This window comes from Diabrotica virgifera, chromosome 1 (assembly GCF_917563875.1).
Source record: "Diabrotica virgifera virgifera chromosome 1, PGI_DIABVI_V3a".
Taxonomy (NCBI): Eukaryota; Metazoa; Arthropoda; class Insecta; order Coleoptera; family Chrysomelidae; genus Diabrotica; species Diabrotica virgifera.
Window position 1 is genome coordinate 277,156,111 of NC_065443.1, and position 16,262 is coordinate 277,172,372.

The following is a 16,262-nucleotide window of genomic DNA, read 5'->3' on the forward strand; positions in this document are numbered from 1 at the left end:
TTTGCCGAAAATTCAAAGTATACCATTAAATTTGGTTTTTCATCCTCTTTTCAACTGAAAAATCGATTTTAAAAAAATTTAATGTACAGGGTGTTGTTTTTGGGTCGGAACATTTTTCAAATATTTTTTAATCCGGACCTGGATTTTTACAATTGTAAATAAATTAGTTTATTGTACACCTTACATGATATTTGCGTGCCAAATATAAAATAAATATACAGTGTGGTTAAAAAGTTATGAACCAATTAAGAAAATGACTAAGAAAATATATAAAACACCCAGTATCTTTGTTATTAATGGAGTAAGACCCATTAAGTATGGTATTTTTGAGACCGCCTAAGTGTCCTCTTTCTACAGTTAACGTATGTTACTTTCCCAATGAAACACACTGTACATCTGCGAAAATCGATTTGTTTTACAGAATTGCCGGTCTTCTTATAAACATGCCAAGCGTTTTCCAATGATTCTTCTAGTAACCATGTAAATAATGGCCACCACCATTTTTTGGATCTAATACCAATCCTGTACCTTCCTATATTTTGATCCTTCAAGTCCGTCTCTCACATCGATATTTTCCTATGAGACACGGACGAGGTACTTGAATAATTTTCTTCTCTTTTTGAGAAAACATTTTTACATGTGTCATTGGTTGGATGCCATAAGAGGCAGTGGCGGCCCGTGAGGTAGTGCCATAGAGCCATGGCACTACCTTGCTAACTATGCAGAAACATATTTTTTATCTTAAAAACATTTTAATGCCTGTTTATTTTTTTGTGAATATTTCTCTTTATTTTTATAAATTATATCAAATCTGGCAACTGTGTAGCGCAATGCAAATCTACCGACTCTGGCCACCCACAGCTGACCGGATAAAGGATGAAAATCATAAAAATCCCAGTGCCGAACGGCATAGTGGCTCGTGAGAAAAGAGAAAGATTGTATGAGTATCCTGTGTAAGTGACAGAGGGAGAGCGGTATTGCACTTTTAACATACGTTTAAATTGGAGTCTCCGTGCCAGGCTCGAAATCTCGAAAAGGAAGTTAGTGGATCTTAAGATACAATGTTTTAGATCTACATATTTCTAGTTTCTTTACGCGTTCGCTTGACGCTATTGTGTTTATTGTCTACTACTGTATTGTATATTTGTGTTTATACTCTACTATATTTTTTAATTTGTAATTATTAGTTAGTGCGTTGTGATCGTGGGTGTCGTAGGTATAAAAATAATATTTTGATTATTTTCTACGTTTAATTTATTTATTGACAATGAATCAAATTAGTATATTAAAAAACTCTTTTGGTGGTTTTTCGTTAGAAAAAAAACTACAAATTAAAGAACTCGGTCGGCCTTTACCCGATTTAAAAATTGAAAAACAAAGTTGAAATGGACAAAAACTTCGCTGTCGTAAGTTTAATAAAATTATTTATGATAAAAATAGCTGGTTTTGTGGTTGCGAACAAACTAATAAACTCTTCTGTTTTGTATGCGTTTTGTTTGGAGGTGACGAGACTTGGTCAAACAAAGGCACCGATGATCTTGTACATATATGGGAGAAATTGAAATCCCATGAAAAATCTAAAGTGCACATGAACAACGTTTTTAGCTTTTCAATGCTTGGTAAGTTAAATATAAAAACCCAATTAAATTCAGCTTATCGTGATACTCTAATTAAACATAATGAACAGGTAGATAAGAATCGATATGTCTTGAATCAAATCATAAATTGTATAAGGTTTTGTGGAGCTTTTGAGTTAGCTCTAAGAGGTCACGACGAAACGAAAAATTCAGACAACAGAGGCATATTTAAGGAGCTGGTCAATTTTAGCGCTGAATTAGACAACGACTTAAAGATTCACATTCAAAGTTCCAAATCTTTTAAAGGTACATCAAAAACAACACAAAATGAACTACTGGAGTGCATGTTAGATGTTTACCACGAGGAAATTAAGAAAGAAATTGAAAATTCTCCTTATGTTGTAGTGATTGCCGATGAAACCACAGACGTTGCTGGTGAATTTCAATTAGTTATAGTCTTTCGATATTTGTGTAAAGGACGACCAGTTGAGAGATTTTGGAGATTTTACGTGCCGGGCGGACATGATGCTAAGTCAATCGCTGAATGTATTTTAAATGTTTTAAATCCATTGTTAAAACATACTCCAAACAAATTAATCGCTCAAAGTTATGATGGCGCATCTGTTATGAGTGGTGGCTTAAATGGTGTGCAAAAAATTATTAAGGAGATATATCCTCTTGCAAATTACGTTCACTGCTATGCACACCAAATGAATTTAATTATGACAAGTGCATGTTCCATCAATAAGCAGGCTAGGATATTTTTTTCTAATTTATCTGGTTTGTGCTCATTCTTTTCAACGTCCCCTCAAAGAACAAAAATTTTGGATGAGGTGGTTAATCGCAGGTTGCCAAAATCTTCCCAAACACGTTGGAATTTTCAATCACGAAGTGTTCATACTGTTCATGAAAATAGAAAAGACCTCATTGCAGTTATGGACATTATACAAAGTACTTCACGTGATTTGTCTTCCATTAATCAAGCAAATGGTTACAAATTAAAGCTCCAGGATAAAGATTTTGTATTTTGGCTATTTATTTTTAATAAAATTATGCCTCACGTAGAAATTATTTTTCATCAATTGCAAAAAGTATGCACTGATTCTGTCAAAGTGAAAAAAGATTTGGAGAATTTTGCAGCAGCAATTCAAGGTATAAGGGAGCAAATGTACGTCATTATGGATAGTATTCAAGAAGAAATAAACACGTCACAGGGACAAACCGATAATGATGAACCAATAAAAAAAAGGCGCGAATTGAAGAGGACAGGCCCAGCAGAAAACGGGAAGCCTTAGAGATATGCGATGCAGTTTTGTTGCAAATAAAAACAAGGTTTACCTTCTCCGGACATTTAGTTGCTTCTCATTTATTTATGTCAGAGAAGTTTTCTGCTTATAAGGATAAGTTCCCCGAATCATTTCTTAATGAAACATGCACACAATTTTTATTTTTAAACAAAACTCGACTTAAAACTGAATTACAAGTATTGTATCAGCGAGACGAATTAAGTACTACCTCTGGGGCTGTTCCGTTATCTGTTTTATTAAATGATGAAGGTTTAAAATGTACATTTGAAGAAACCGTTAAACTTTTAAGTATATTAATAACCATTCCCATGTCAACATCTGAAGCAGAACGTTGTTTTTCAATGCTAAAACGAATTAAGACATTCCTCAGAAATACCATGAAGGGAGAACGACTAAGTGCTTTAGGTATGCTGTCTACAGAAAGACATTTTGTAAATGGCATTGACAATTTTAATAATAAAGTCATTGAAAACTTTGCCTCCAAAAAAGAAAGAAGGATGAACTTCACATATCGTAAACTTTAAAAGTGATATTAAATAACTTTGTGCGTGTGTGTAAATAATAGAATAGTGTTATTTTTATAATTTTCTAAATAGGCTCTAGAGACCATATCGTAACAACAAACTTCAAGTACATCAGCAGTGGTAGGAAGAATGAAACATTGACAGCATAGGATTAAAGGACGTGGTGGTCGGATGAGTGTGAGAGACGGAAGCTGATGCGTGATGACGAGCGACTGAGAATCGGACAAAAGAAGGACATCGGGGAGAAGTCATGCCCTAACGGGCGATTCCACCCTGATGCCCTAGTATGAGAGGGGTGGGGTTTAGCTGGTCCCGACCACATCGGAGTTACGGAGGGCAGGGAGGTCCGATTTAGGGCCAAACTGGTCGACGTGACACTGATGAGGTTTCAGCTCAGGAACCCAGCACTGTTGGAAATGTTTACCTCCGACGTCTGTTTGCAGATTCCCCACCTAGTGATGAAAAAAACAAAAAAAAAGTACATCAGCAGTAAATACTGGTGGTAAGTTGAATTTATTTTATTGCTAATTACTTAATTTACGGAACTGTTTTGATAAATTTTGGTAAATTTTTTGGCATCCCAAAAATAGTAAATATATAGATATAAGATAAAAATATCTGCGCCTATTTTTTTTTATTTATATTTTATATCCCTTTTGACCATATCGTAAAACCGCCACAAAAAATTTAGGCAGCTGCCCGGATTCTGGCACTACCTTCCTAAAGTTATACGAGCCGCCACTGATAAGAGGTAGATGCAACAATAACAATATTATTGTCGGACCAACGTACAAAAATTATACCGTTGTTACGTTCAATAACGCCACTACAATCACCTCGAAGGGTAAAGATATACCCTTAGGTAAACGATTTTCACAAATGGTCCCGGTGTACCAAATACAATTTTCTCGCATATTCAAAAATAGGTTAACACTGGTAAACAAGTTGTCTACAGAGTTTATATGGTAGATTCCTTTTATTTGTGGGTAACTCAGGCAACATGGTTAGCAATGGGGCAGTAGCTTTTCCATATAATTTTTCTTCTACTTTGCTGGATTTTGGATTATTTCCCTGATATATATATCAAAATTAATTAGATAACCTTTTTTTGTGTTTAGCGACCACATTTTAAATCCAAATCTGATTGGCTTTCCCCTTATGAACCGTTTACAAGATTGCTTTCCGTTGTATCTAGCCATAGATTCGTCATAACATATTTCTTCTTCTGGCCCAAATTTCTTTATAAGACTTATGACGTTAATAATAATAGTCGCTAAGAGATGGCAACAAGTGTCTATATTTGTTTGGCGCGAAAGTAGTTAATACTTAACATTTTCGTATGAATACAGACCCAAGTTAGTTACGCCGCAGAATGTGAAGCAATTTGCTTGTTAACTTCTCGTCAAGGACGACTGTTCTTATATTTACGATTAGTTTTGGTGAAAATTCTCTCTAAAATTAGGACACTTTTTGTAGTTAGGTCAGCGTTTTAACAAAGTTGAAGTAAATGTTTCTCAGGAAAAAAGAATCGACTCTAATATGGGTAACAAAATGATCAAATTTAACCATTTTAACACTTTATAAATGTATCTAGTTATTACAGTTTGTATTTAGATATATTTCTAACAAAATTGTATAGGTAATTTCAACAACTTATTCGGAGTTATGCCCATAATCATATCTATTAAATTTTAAAATGCCTATCCTCGAAAATCGTCTTTTTTTACTTATGCCTACGTTCTTGCGAAGCGGCTATATGTCTTTTTATGAGATTCAGAAAAGTCATTTTACGAGATTGCACACTATGGAACCATCTTACCAAAAATGTTCTTTGAATGTACATTTGAGTATGCACACTGGGGAAAAGCCTCAAAAGTGTGAAATTTGTTTTAAGCAGTTTAGTGAAGTACGTCAATTGAAAAGACATATGAGAGTGCACACTGTGGAACCATTTTACAAGTGTTAAATTTGTTTTAAGAAATTTAGAGAACTAGACCAATTGAAAGCACATGCAATAGTGCACACTTTGGAAAAACCATATACGTGTGAAATTTGTTTTAAACATGTATGTGCATTGAAAAGACATATGAGAGTGCACACTGTGGAAGCAGCTTACAAGTGTGAAATTTGTTTTTTAAGCATTTTAGCTATGCAGCATTGTTGAAAAGACATTTGGAAGTGCACACTAAAGAAAAACCGCATAAGTTTGAAATTTGTTTTAAGCAGTTTACAGAAGAACATAAATTGAAAAAACATACGATAGCGCATTCTGGGGAAACTTACAAGTGTGAAATTTGTTTTAAGAACTTTAGAGAAGAATATCAATTGAAAAGACATACGAGAATTCGTACTGCGGAAACTAACAAGTGTGAAATTTGTTTTAAACAATTTTCTCAAACATGCCATTTGAATACACATTCGAATGTGCCCAGTCTGGAAAAACCTCTCACAAGTGTGAAATTTGTTTTAAGCAATTTAGTCATCCGAGTTCTTTGAAAAGACATTTAAAAGTGCACACTGGAGAAATACCTTACAAGTGTGAAATTTGTTTTAAGCAGTTTACAGAAGAACATAACTTGAAAAAACATACGATAGCGCATTCTGGGGAAACTTACAAGTGTGAAATTTGTTTTAAGAACTTTAGAGAAGAATATCAATTGAAAAGACATACGAGAATTCGTACTGCGGAAACTAACAAGTGTGAAATTTGTTTTAAACAATTTTCTCAAACATGCCATTTGAATACACATTCGAATGTGCCCAGTCTGGAAAAACCTCTCACAAGTGTGAAATTTGTTTTAAGCAATTTAGTCATCCGAGTTCTTTGAAAAGACATTTAAAAGTGCACACTGGAGAAATACCTTACAAGTGTGAAATTTGTTTTAAGCAGTTTACGGAAGAACATAAATTGAAAAGACATATGATAGTGCATTCTGGGGAAACTTACAATTTGTTTTAAGAACTTTAGAGAAGAATATCAATTGAAAAGACATATGAGAATTCGTACTGCGGAAACTAACAAGTGTGAAATTTGTTTTAACAATTTTCTTAAACATGTCATTTGAATACACATTCGGATGTGCCCAGTCTGGAAAAACCTCTCACAAGTGTGAAATTTGTTTTAAGCAATTTACTAGAAAAAAGAATTTGAAAGTACCTACATTCGAGGGTTCACACTAGAGAAAAACTTGGATTAAACAAATAGCTGTCAAATTAAATTAATCAAACTGAATAAATACAAGATGATTTAGTGAAACGGTACGATTTTACAACGCTTCTGACAATAAAATAGAGGAGTCGCTGGCTTGCGACGTAAACGTTGTGACTCCAGAGAGTGGGAAGTTTAGTTGTCATGGAGACGTGGTCGGGTGAACAACGCGCATTTGCTGTAAAAGCTTATTACAAAAATGGTGAAAGTTTTGTGCGTGTACAACGAGCGTTTCGTTTACACTACCATTTGCCGCACAGTGCTGCAGTTCCGTCTAACATGGCTGTTAAGATTTGGGTTAGGAACTTTGAAAGTAGTGGTTCAAATCACAAAAAAGAGGTGGCAGTGTCAGAACTGCTCACAGAATATTGAAGCGATGCGAAATTCATTACACGCGAGTCGTCGAAGGGATCTTCGAGGAATATATGTATAAAGATAAAGAAAAGTAGACGACCCAATACTGAAGCTTGTGATACTCCACATACAATGTTTTTGAGACTAGAGTCAGTATCATTTGCTGTAACCCTAACCAGTTGTTTCCTATTAGCCAACTAAGATTGAAACGAATTCAAAGAAATACCTACCTCAAATGCCATAGAAAGTTAGTATTTTATTCAAAATGTCGTGATTTACACAATCAAAAGCTTTGGCAGAAGATAGTGGCAGTATAAAGATTATTGTTTAGTGCTTGGTAAACCTCATGAAGTACAGAAAACATGGCATCAGTAGTACTTACATTTATTAAGTCCACTTTACATCAACAATAATTGAACAAGAAATTGACAACAAGTTATTCAAGGCCAAATTTGGCTTATACAAAACACAATTCTACATCCAATTTTGCCGTGAATAAAAAGAAAATAAAGAAATTTGACAAAATAAAACATATCCAATTGTTCTATTTCATCAAATTCCTTCATTTTCTTTTACAAACCATACATTTTGTAAAGCTCAAATTTGGCCTTGAATAACTTTGTCAATTTATTGTTGATGTAAAGTGGACATTAGAAAGCCGAACTGATTTTGTGATAAAATGTTGTTATCAAAGAGAAAGGACATAAGTCGGGTTTTTATGAGTCTCTCAATAATTTTGGGAGAGTACCAGTAGTAGAGCTTCTATATTATGATTCTAAAGTCCACTTTACATCAACAATAAATTGGACAAGAAATTGACCAAGTTATTCAAGGCCAAATTTGACGTGTAAAAGCACACTTTGACATCTAAGTTTGTTCGTTATAAACTTCACGTGAAGAAAGACGAAAAAGAAAATTGTTCTATTTTTTCATTTATTTGGCGTGAATTCAGTGTCACCAACCTGTGTCCATTTGGCGGGAAGTGGAAGTAGAGCTTTTTGTTTATTATTATTTGTTGAGGTTGAGTCTTTCATGTTCATGACAACCTAAAAATTTTGATTGGAAAATGCATATAAGATAAGGGGGTGGGAAAATGGAAATTAGTGGCTTTTTTGCAGTTCTGTTTGTTAGTTTTGCTCTGGCTGGGTCTCTTTTGTTTAAACAATTATGTAAGTATTATAAAAACGTTTTCAATTTTCTGTATTCTTTAGGAAACGAATTATTTATGCATATTATTACCTGTAAATAGTAGTACCTATTTCCTATTTCTTTTGATTTTTAATTGTAAAGAATAGAAAAATTACCATTCATTTTAATTTTTTAGAATCAGCTGAAAGTGGTCTACAAAAAAACCAGGAAGGAAATGTATTATAGCCTTGTTGTGGCTATGAAAGGCAAAAGAAAGATACCTATAAAAAGTGTATTGACTAGTTGGAAGAAACTCCACATTGTCGATGCATAATAAGATATTACTTTATAAACAAATATCAAGACCTAGGAATGGAACCTGGATAATATAGTCATCAAGAAGATAGCAGGAGGTCATGAGCAACAACAACTTCATAAGTATGAGAATATTGAGGAAATCCAGCTCCTCGATATCTACTACTGGACAAACTAGAAGATTGAAGAGGACAAAGCCTTTTGAACTAGTTTGAGTGATAGGTGATAGTGAAAAGCAGAGCGTAGTGCTTGTGTGCCTGTGTATGTTAGAATAGTGCACGATCTTGTTAGATTAGATAAAAGACGCTATAGGGTAAGCTCTTCATTTTAAGGAACAGTAGTAATTTAGGTTAAATTAAAATTGCTCATTGGTCAGTTATGACCAGATTGTAATTCTCTGATGTTTGGCAAAAAGGGCTGAAGTCAGAATTGCACATCAATAATGTTTTGATGATTTCTGGACCATAAAAAAAGTGTTGCAGACTTAAACTGTATGTACCAATAAAAAGAGCCGATTTTTCTGGTCCAGAAATCATCAAAACATTATCGATGTGCAATTCTGACTTAAGCCCTTTTTCCCAAACATCAGAGAATTGCAATGTACAATTCAATACAAATGAATCATCATCGTAGTGATGATTATGGAAAAAATATATATATATAGAAATATATATATTTTGTGCAATAAAAATGTTTATATTTATCAAGGATGTATTATTTGGTATGGCCACATATACTTCTGGTATATCGTCGGTGATGTGACAATACCTCCTATCTGCTTTTTCATGAATTTTGTAGGAGACGAAAAACCATTTTTAGGGTCATCTGTTTTCACATGTAAATTTTGACATGTTTTGTAGTAAATAGATAATTGAATTTACTACAAAACATGTCAAAAAATATCATATGAAAACAGGAGGTGACTGTAAAAAAAGTTTTTAGTCTCTCTTACAAAATGGTTAACAGTTAATAGAGAGACAGATAATCGAGGTTCCACTGTATAGTGAAATTTGGACACCCGACACCCCATACAAATTTTATGGGGGTTTTGTTCGTTTAAACCCCCCCCCCCCCCAAACTTTTGTGTAAGTTACAATTGAATTATTATTGTGGTACTATTAAACACAATGTTTTTAAAACTTTTTTGCCTCTTAGTACTTTTTTGAAGTCAGTTTTTATCGTGATATTTTGAATATTTGTCAAATCCACCACATATTTGTATATGGTTAAGTACGATTGTAGAGACTAATAATATGAAAATTTATTTATGATTTACATTTTTAGGTATATTTTGAACCATTTTAAAAAGAAGCCATATCTTGATAAAAAGAGCTTTATCGAAAAAATAGAAAGAGGTAAAAAAGTTTTAAAAACACAGTGTTTAACTAATGGTACCGCAGAAATAATTTAATTGGAACGTACCCAAAAGTTTGGGGGGGTTAAAGGGAACAAAACCCCCATAAAATTTTTATGGGGTGCACAAATTTCACTATAATTTTTCTTTAAGATGTTACTGCAATAATATTGCTTCATGTCCATTTTCAATAAAAAATCTTTAATAGTTTTCGATATATTCGAAAAAATCGAATTTTCATTTTGTATCTTCAAAGGGCTGTAACTTTTTTTGTGTGCATATTTGTACTAAGGTAAGTTAGGTTCATTCTAATTATTTTTGGTCCCAGAATATGTGATTTAATTTACGACCAATCTTTTCGGGACACCCTGTATAATAAATGGGATTAGCTGGCTTAAAAATTCATAATCTACGTTCTGTAGAAAATATACAGTTTTTGGTTTCTTTTTAACTAGATCTTAATATCTAACCAAGCATTTTACGACCTTTTTATTATTTTTTCGATGATATATTCATGTTTTTAGTTTGTTCAAAATATTCTAGATGATTGTACACTATAATAGATAGCCAACTAAATAAACACAAAAATTTTATTTTTGTTACAGCCTGTATATAAGTTTACCTATATATACAGTGCATTACGCACCACCTTAAAAATTGGGCATTTTTGATGTCTCGAATTTCCTAAACCTGTTGTCCCATCTAAGTGATTTTTTTATAATAATATAGCCTGAGGCTATAGGTTACTGCCTTATGCTTGTCATGCACGGGGAGCTATACTGTAATATACATTATATCACGTCGCTCTCTATAGTAATGAGTGAGCCTGCACATACGGAACCATTAGTTCCCTGTCTGCAGGCTCACTCATTACTATAGAGAGCGATATGATATAATATACATATATTACAGTATAGCTACCAGTGCATGACAAGCTTAAGGATGTAACCTATAGCCTAGGCTATATTATAAAAAAATCACTCAGATGAGACAACAGGTTTAGAAAATTCGAGACATCAAAAATGCCCTATTTTTAAGGTGGTGCGTTAATTTCTTTGAGAAGTGTATTGTAATTTAATGTAAATAATGTAATATCCAATAATTGTAATTTAATATAAGATGTAATATAAGTTCCTTAAAAATATATTTTTTATTTCCCACCATACATTCTCCACAGGTCTAAATATCGATGCTAGACGTCCACCGGAGGTCCTCTCAGGACGTTAGATGGACGTTCGGCAGCAAGACATTGGACCAAACTGGGACATCCTATGAAGGTCCAATTGACATTCACTGAACGTCCCCTCGGACGTTAGGTGGACGTCCATTGGACGTTTGGCAACGTGGCATTTGGACCAAAATAGGACGTCCTGTTAAGGTCCAATTTACGTCCCCTAGGACGTCCGATTAAGGTCCAATGTACGTCCCTTCGGACCTTAAGTGGACGTCCAACAGACATTCGGTAGCGCGACATTTGGACCAAAATAGGACGTTCCTTGGACGAAAACGGACCTCCCTAAAGTCTGTGAAGGACATCCTTGTGCTATTAGGGATGTATCTATGTAGGTATATAGTATCTTTATTCTATTATATTCTACTCTATTTCAAACCTATTCTATATAAGTATCTACACATTACACCTATTATCATCATCATCATTCTCTTTGCCTTATCCCTATGCAGTGTCGGCTTCCCTAATTGCATTTCTCCACACAATTCTATCTTGAGTCATATCAATGTTAATCCCCTTTACCAACATGTCCTGCCTTATCGTCTTCTTTGGTCTTCCTCTCCTACTCCTTCCAGGAATCTGCACTTCAGCTATTCTTCGTATTGGGTGATTAACGTCTCGATGTTGAACATGACCAAACCATCTTAACCTATGCTCTCTCATTTTGGCATCAATTGGTGCCACACCTAGACTTCCCCTAATATACTCATATCTAATTTTATCCTTCTTTGTCACTCCACTCATCCATCTAAGCATTCTCATTTCCACCACATGCATTCATTGTTCCGCATTCTTTTTCACTGCCCAACATTCAGTTCCGCGCATCATAGCCGGTCTTGTGGCTGTTTTATAGAATTTTCCCTTCAGCTTCATTGGAATTTTTCTGTCACAACACACCACTCGCTTCTTTCCACTTCATCCATCCAGCCCTAATTCTACTGCATGCATCTCCATCTATTTCTCCATTACTCTGTAATACCGATCCTAGGTACTTAAAACTATTGCTTTTCACAATCATTTCACCTATTATATTATATTTTACTTTATTCTATACTATATATCTATTCTAATCTATCTATATATTTCATTTAATCTGTTACATTCTACTCTATTCTGTTTTAAATCAAATACTTTATTAGTAAGTATCTACATATATATTACATCTATTCTATTATATTCTACTCTATTCTATTTCAGTTTATTTTATACTATATATCTATTCTAATCTATCTCTCTATTTTATTTATTTTATTAATCTGTTCTATTCTATTCTGTTTCAAATCAAACACTTTACTCAAACAAAGAAACAAACGACATTCAAAAGCTTCTAATAAAAAAATCATTGCATTGGTACTACTGAAAATATTGACATTTTTACAACATTTATTCCAAGTTCCTTCAATTTTTTTGAGGACAAGAAAATTTTGCTTTCAAGAAATTCACGAATTTATTGGCGTCAAGTTAATAACGAACAAACATGGATGTCAAATTGTGCTTTGAGAACACGTCAAATTTGGCCTTGAATAACTTGGTCAATTTATTGTTCAATTTATTGTTGATGTAAAGTGCACTTAAGATCTTTAAAAGTCTTAAATACGAGAACTGGCCAAATGCCTAAGAGGTAGAGGCCAAGAAACTAAAAGAAGAAGAGGTTAGGGGTTATGGTATTTGCGGTATTTGTTTACATTTTCTTGGTTGTTGTTGTTGTTGACTTGTTTGTATTTTATTTATTCTATAATTCTATTTTATAGTACATCCACATGCCGTAGGTACGAGTTTAGTTAACAGTACAATATAAAATAATGTGTATTTCCTAAATATTTCTATTGTTTGTATTCATTAGTTATGGAAGTAAATGGTAAGGAAGACTTTGGAGAATATGAAAAAAATTATGCAGAAACTCAGTTAAACACATCAATAGATATTGAAGACATTAAAAATGAACCAGGTGAACATTGCTCAAATGAGGGAAGTAAAGTAAAAGTTAAGAAAGAATATGAAAAAGCAGAAACTGAGCTATGGGCATCTATAGACATTAAAGACATTAAAAATGAACCAGGTGAACACTGCCCAGATGAGGGAAGTAAAGTAAAAGTTAAGAAAGCATATGAAAAAGCAGACACTGACCTATGCACATCTATAAACATTGAAGACATTAAAAGTGAATCAGGTGAACATTGCCAAGATGAGGAAAGTAAAGTAAAAATTAAGGAAGAATTTGGAGAATATGAAAAAATATATGCAGAAACTCAGCTATGCACATCTATAGACATTGAAGACATTAAAAATGAACCAGCTGAACATTGCTCAGGTAAGGGAATAAGTAAAAACACTTGAGTATTAAAAAATGTGAAAAATCTTTTAAAAAACTTGCTGAAGCTGAATACAATACACAGCAGTTTTCAATATGTGATACATGTACCACTGGTGGTACATATTATTGTGTGTGGTGGTATGCAAAACACATATAAAATCAGCACTATTATAGTTCATTAGATTACCTAGCCAAATAGGTATTTCAGTTAGGTGGTGCAAAAAAAATAAAAAGTATTTTGTGGTAGGTACATGACTCCGAAAGGTTGAGAACCACGATACAGTATTAAACGATTTTCAATAAAAGTTAATTACAAAACAGTAACTACTTTCATAATTTAAATTAATATCAATGCAGGATTCATTGGAAAATGTTTTACATATTTTTCAATATATGTATTTCCATTAATACAGTGTATGATCAAATTATTAGAGCCATCCAGCGGCGGAGCGGCCCCACCAAAAAATATGTAATTAGTTACGATTGTATTATATAGTATTTTATGTAAATACATATTATGCATTAAATAATTTATTTTCTCATGGAACCAGTAGCTCATAGCCAGTGCACTGGCTACATGGAACCATCGAACCGTCCGACGGGCCCTTTTGCCCTGGTCCTTGGTCCAAACAGTATTTCTTTGACTAGTCGTTGTAGTCACGTAGGTACCGGCTGTATGGCATTGCATATGTTTTTCTGCTGTCATCAATAATACTAGCCCGGCCATATAAGCTGTTTAGGGGCCTGTTTTGTGTGGCCCTTCTGTGTAGTTAATATGCTGTTTCAGTGTGATAACGTTGATTTAAAATAAACAAAGTAGACTATTTATTACAAAGTTCATTTTATATGTTAGGGATAGAGGAAAAGAATGAAATTAGACGATTAGGTGTAAAAAATAAATAAAAGATTAAGTAATAATTAAACTCAGTCATTAATATGGAGAAAAGCTTTTATAGCTGTCCATAAAGTCAGGTGGCTTAACCACATAAGGTAATAAGAGGATATCCCATTACCCAGGGCATCCAAAGTAACATTCAGTACAAAGCCTCCACATTTGTTATGTCCTTCGATTGGGAGAGCTGGTTGTATAGCTTGGGGGTCAGATAGGAACCACTCCATTACGGAGTATGACTGGTTTGATCTTCGGACATGTGGGTCCCACTGTTCCATTGGAACACACATGTCCCTCGAGGTTGGGGTTGTACAAGTATGTGTGTGTGGCTATTGGGTCAGTTCAGTACAGTACCTGTGTCTATTTTTTGAACCATGTTTTCATTCTTCATTTTTCTTATAGTAATTTCGTCAAATTTATATGTGGCCCAGGCCCCACCAACTGCAATTGTCACGAGTCACCACTGGAGCCACCTCAGAAAATTTTACTTTTTGTTTAATAATGGTATGTAAGTTTTTTCTTTATACAATCCACAGTTGCCTTTGAAACCTCAAAGTTGAAGTTTCTGTTGAAGTGATTAGTGTTGAAAAATAAAGTTTTTATGTCTTCTGTTTTCCTTGCTGAGATATCTTTGGCTTTTCCCATGATGTTCTGGTACCACAGGTGTAACGAACATGCAGTTTTTGCTAAATTCGTCATAAATAGTTGAGGACTGTCAGAATATCACTATGGTTTGTTTTTAAACCAAGAGGAGTAGCAGATTCACACCCAAGAAAGTAACTAGAAAAATCACCAAATATATATATTTTTTGGTTTATCATAACATCGGCCTTTGACAGTAATCCATAAATATTATATTATGCTAATACATCACTAAGAAGTTCTAAAAACAGCTGTTTTTTATATAAAAGCAAAATAAGAATCTAAAAATTAAAGGAATAACGCAGAAAACCCAAAAAATGCTGATATAACTTAATTAACCTATGAAAATCCAATCGTGTCAAAATTTAATAAATGTCAATAGTGTCAATATGTATAACAGTGAAGTAAACTTGCCCGAGGTTGGACCAATTACAAACAAACATTAGGGATCGGTAAATTTGAACTACTACTTATTCCTGCTTTAAAAAGGGGCCATAGAGAGCAATGAAAACTCTCAAAGTTTATTATAACTCTAAACATCAAGAATGCAAAATAATAAGTACATGCGTTGCAAGTTAGGCTGAACAGCGCTGAAAAACAATGACATCTAAGTCACGCATTGCCACGCCCTGCTGTGTTGCCACTATTGCCAGACTATTTATTGCACTTTCATAAAGTGTTACAAGATAATTAAATGGAAACAAATGCATTAATATATACAGCTCAATTCTATATGCTTTTCTTAAATTGAACTTTACTAGGTGGCTCTAATAATTTGATCACTTACTGTTTATGAAATATGTTCTTTCATATGAAATGTTCTTTTAAATATCAATTATTAGTTATCAGCTGATGTCTAATACTTCAAATATCATTCAAACTATTTCTTGTTAAATATGAAATAAGATTTGTAGGTACTCTAAACTCTAAAAGATTGTTGGGAAAAAACAACGCTTTTAGCTTATTTTAAAAAGTTATGACTGAAAAAAATAAGGCAGACTTAAAAGTACGGTTGGTAAATAACTAAAAAAAATCTAAACGTGGTGAGAGACTAAGGGTCAGAGGCGTAGCTACCGCCGTATCAGCCGTATCAATTATACGGGGCCCCCGACATTCAGAGGCCCCAGTGCAGTATGTAGAAACAAAATTTCATTTAAAAAAGTTGAACAAAATATTCTACAATTATTTCAATATTAAAACGCATTGAAATAGTGTATATTGTTTGGATATTGACATTTTCGTGTACTGGATTCTTTATCTATAGGTATATAAATTATATTTAGGTATCTATTTTCTATTCTCTACCGCTCGCAGCTATTCCATCAACAGAGCTTTTTTGTTTCCAAGCTACCTTTCATTGTCCATTCACCGTTGCGTTGGCTGTGTGTGAGACATTGTATAATGTATAATGTCAAA

General features: G+C 33.6%; 1 protein-coding gene across 6 annotated transcripts in view; it reads left to right on the plus strand.

The window, feature by feature from the left end:
• Positions 1–12,291: 12,291 nt before the first annotated feature.
• LOC114327615 (gastrula zinc finger protein XlCGF57.1) overlaps positions 12,292–16,262 on the plus strand; it is a 44,331-nt gene continuing 40,360 nt past the window's right edge. For 2 of the 6 annotated variants that reach the window (XR_007698121.1, XM_028276286.2), the window contains exon 1: positions 12,305–13,309. Coding sequence is in view for 4 of the 6 variants with exons in the window: in XM_028276286.2 (XP_028132087.2) it covers positions 12,844–13,309 (466 nt within the window). In the remaining 2 variants the exon portion in view is untranslated. Of the gene's footprint in view, positions 13,310–16,262 lie in introns of all 6 variants that reach the window. The other 4 variants (XM_050650746.1, XM_050650731.1, XM_050650751.1 and 1 more) reach the window with 4 other exon arrangements.